The sequence below is a fragment of the Penaeus monodon genome, chromosome 19 (assembly GCF_015228065.2).
Source record: "Penaeus monodon isolate SGIC_2016 chromosome 19, NSTDA_Pmon_1, whole genome shotgun sequence".
Lineage (NCBI taxonomy): Eukaryota > Metazoa > Arthropoda > Malacostraca > Decapoda > Penaeidae > Penaeus > Penaeus monodon.
In genome coordinates this window covers 2,535,825-2,536,166 of record NC_051404.1, presented here as the reverse complement: position 1 = coordinate 2,536,166, position 342 = coordinate 2,535,825, and the positions used below count along the sequence as shown (strand labels likewise).

The window sequence follows — 342 nt, the reverse complement described above, 5'->3', positions numbered from 1 at the left end:
TTCCACTGTAGTAGCTGCTAATGGACACATCTCGTCTGCCAAGCGTAAAGGAGGTAAGGCTTTTCAACAATTTTTTTTTTCTTACATTTTAAGATTTCGAACTTGATTCGTCTGGGACGAACGGCGGCGACCATCTCAAACTGCCCTCCGGTCACTCAGCTCGGGTCTGATTTTGTTTTGGTTTCCAAGAAGTTTCTACGGAAGCTTAGTCATACTAATCTTTAACTAAAATGCCTCGGTTTCTGTTTTGACAGTCGATGGTTTTGAGAGCGATGTTTACGATATCTCTTGGTTAAGGCTGATTCTCGAGGCAATATTTACCAATTAAATACTTCGAAAGAA

The 342-nt window shown here is 40.9% G+C and overlaps 1 protein-coding gene across 1 annotated transcript in view; it reads left to right on the top strand.

Annotated features, from left to right (window-relative positions):
* LOC119584971 (microtubule-associated protein futsch-like) overlaps positions 1–342 on the top strand; it is a gene marked incomplete at its 5' end in the record, with an annotated part of 346,977 nt that overhangs the window by 60,486 nt on the left and 286,149 nt on the right. Inside the window, 1 exon segment of the mRNA XM_037933567.1 lies at positions 1–53. Coding sequence (XP_037789495.1) covers positions 1–53 — 53 coding nt within the window.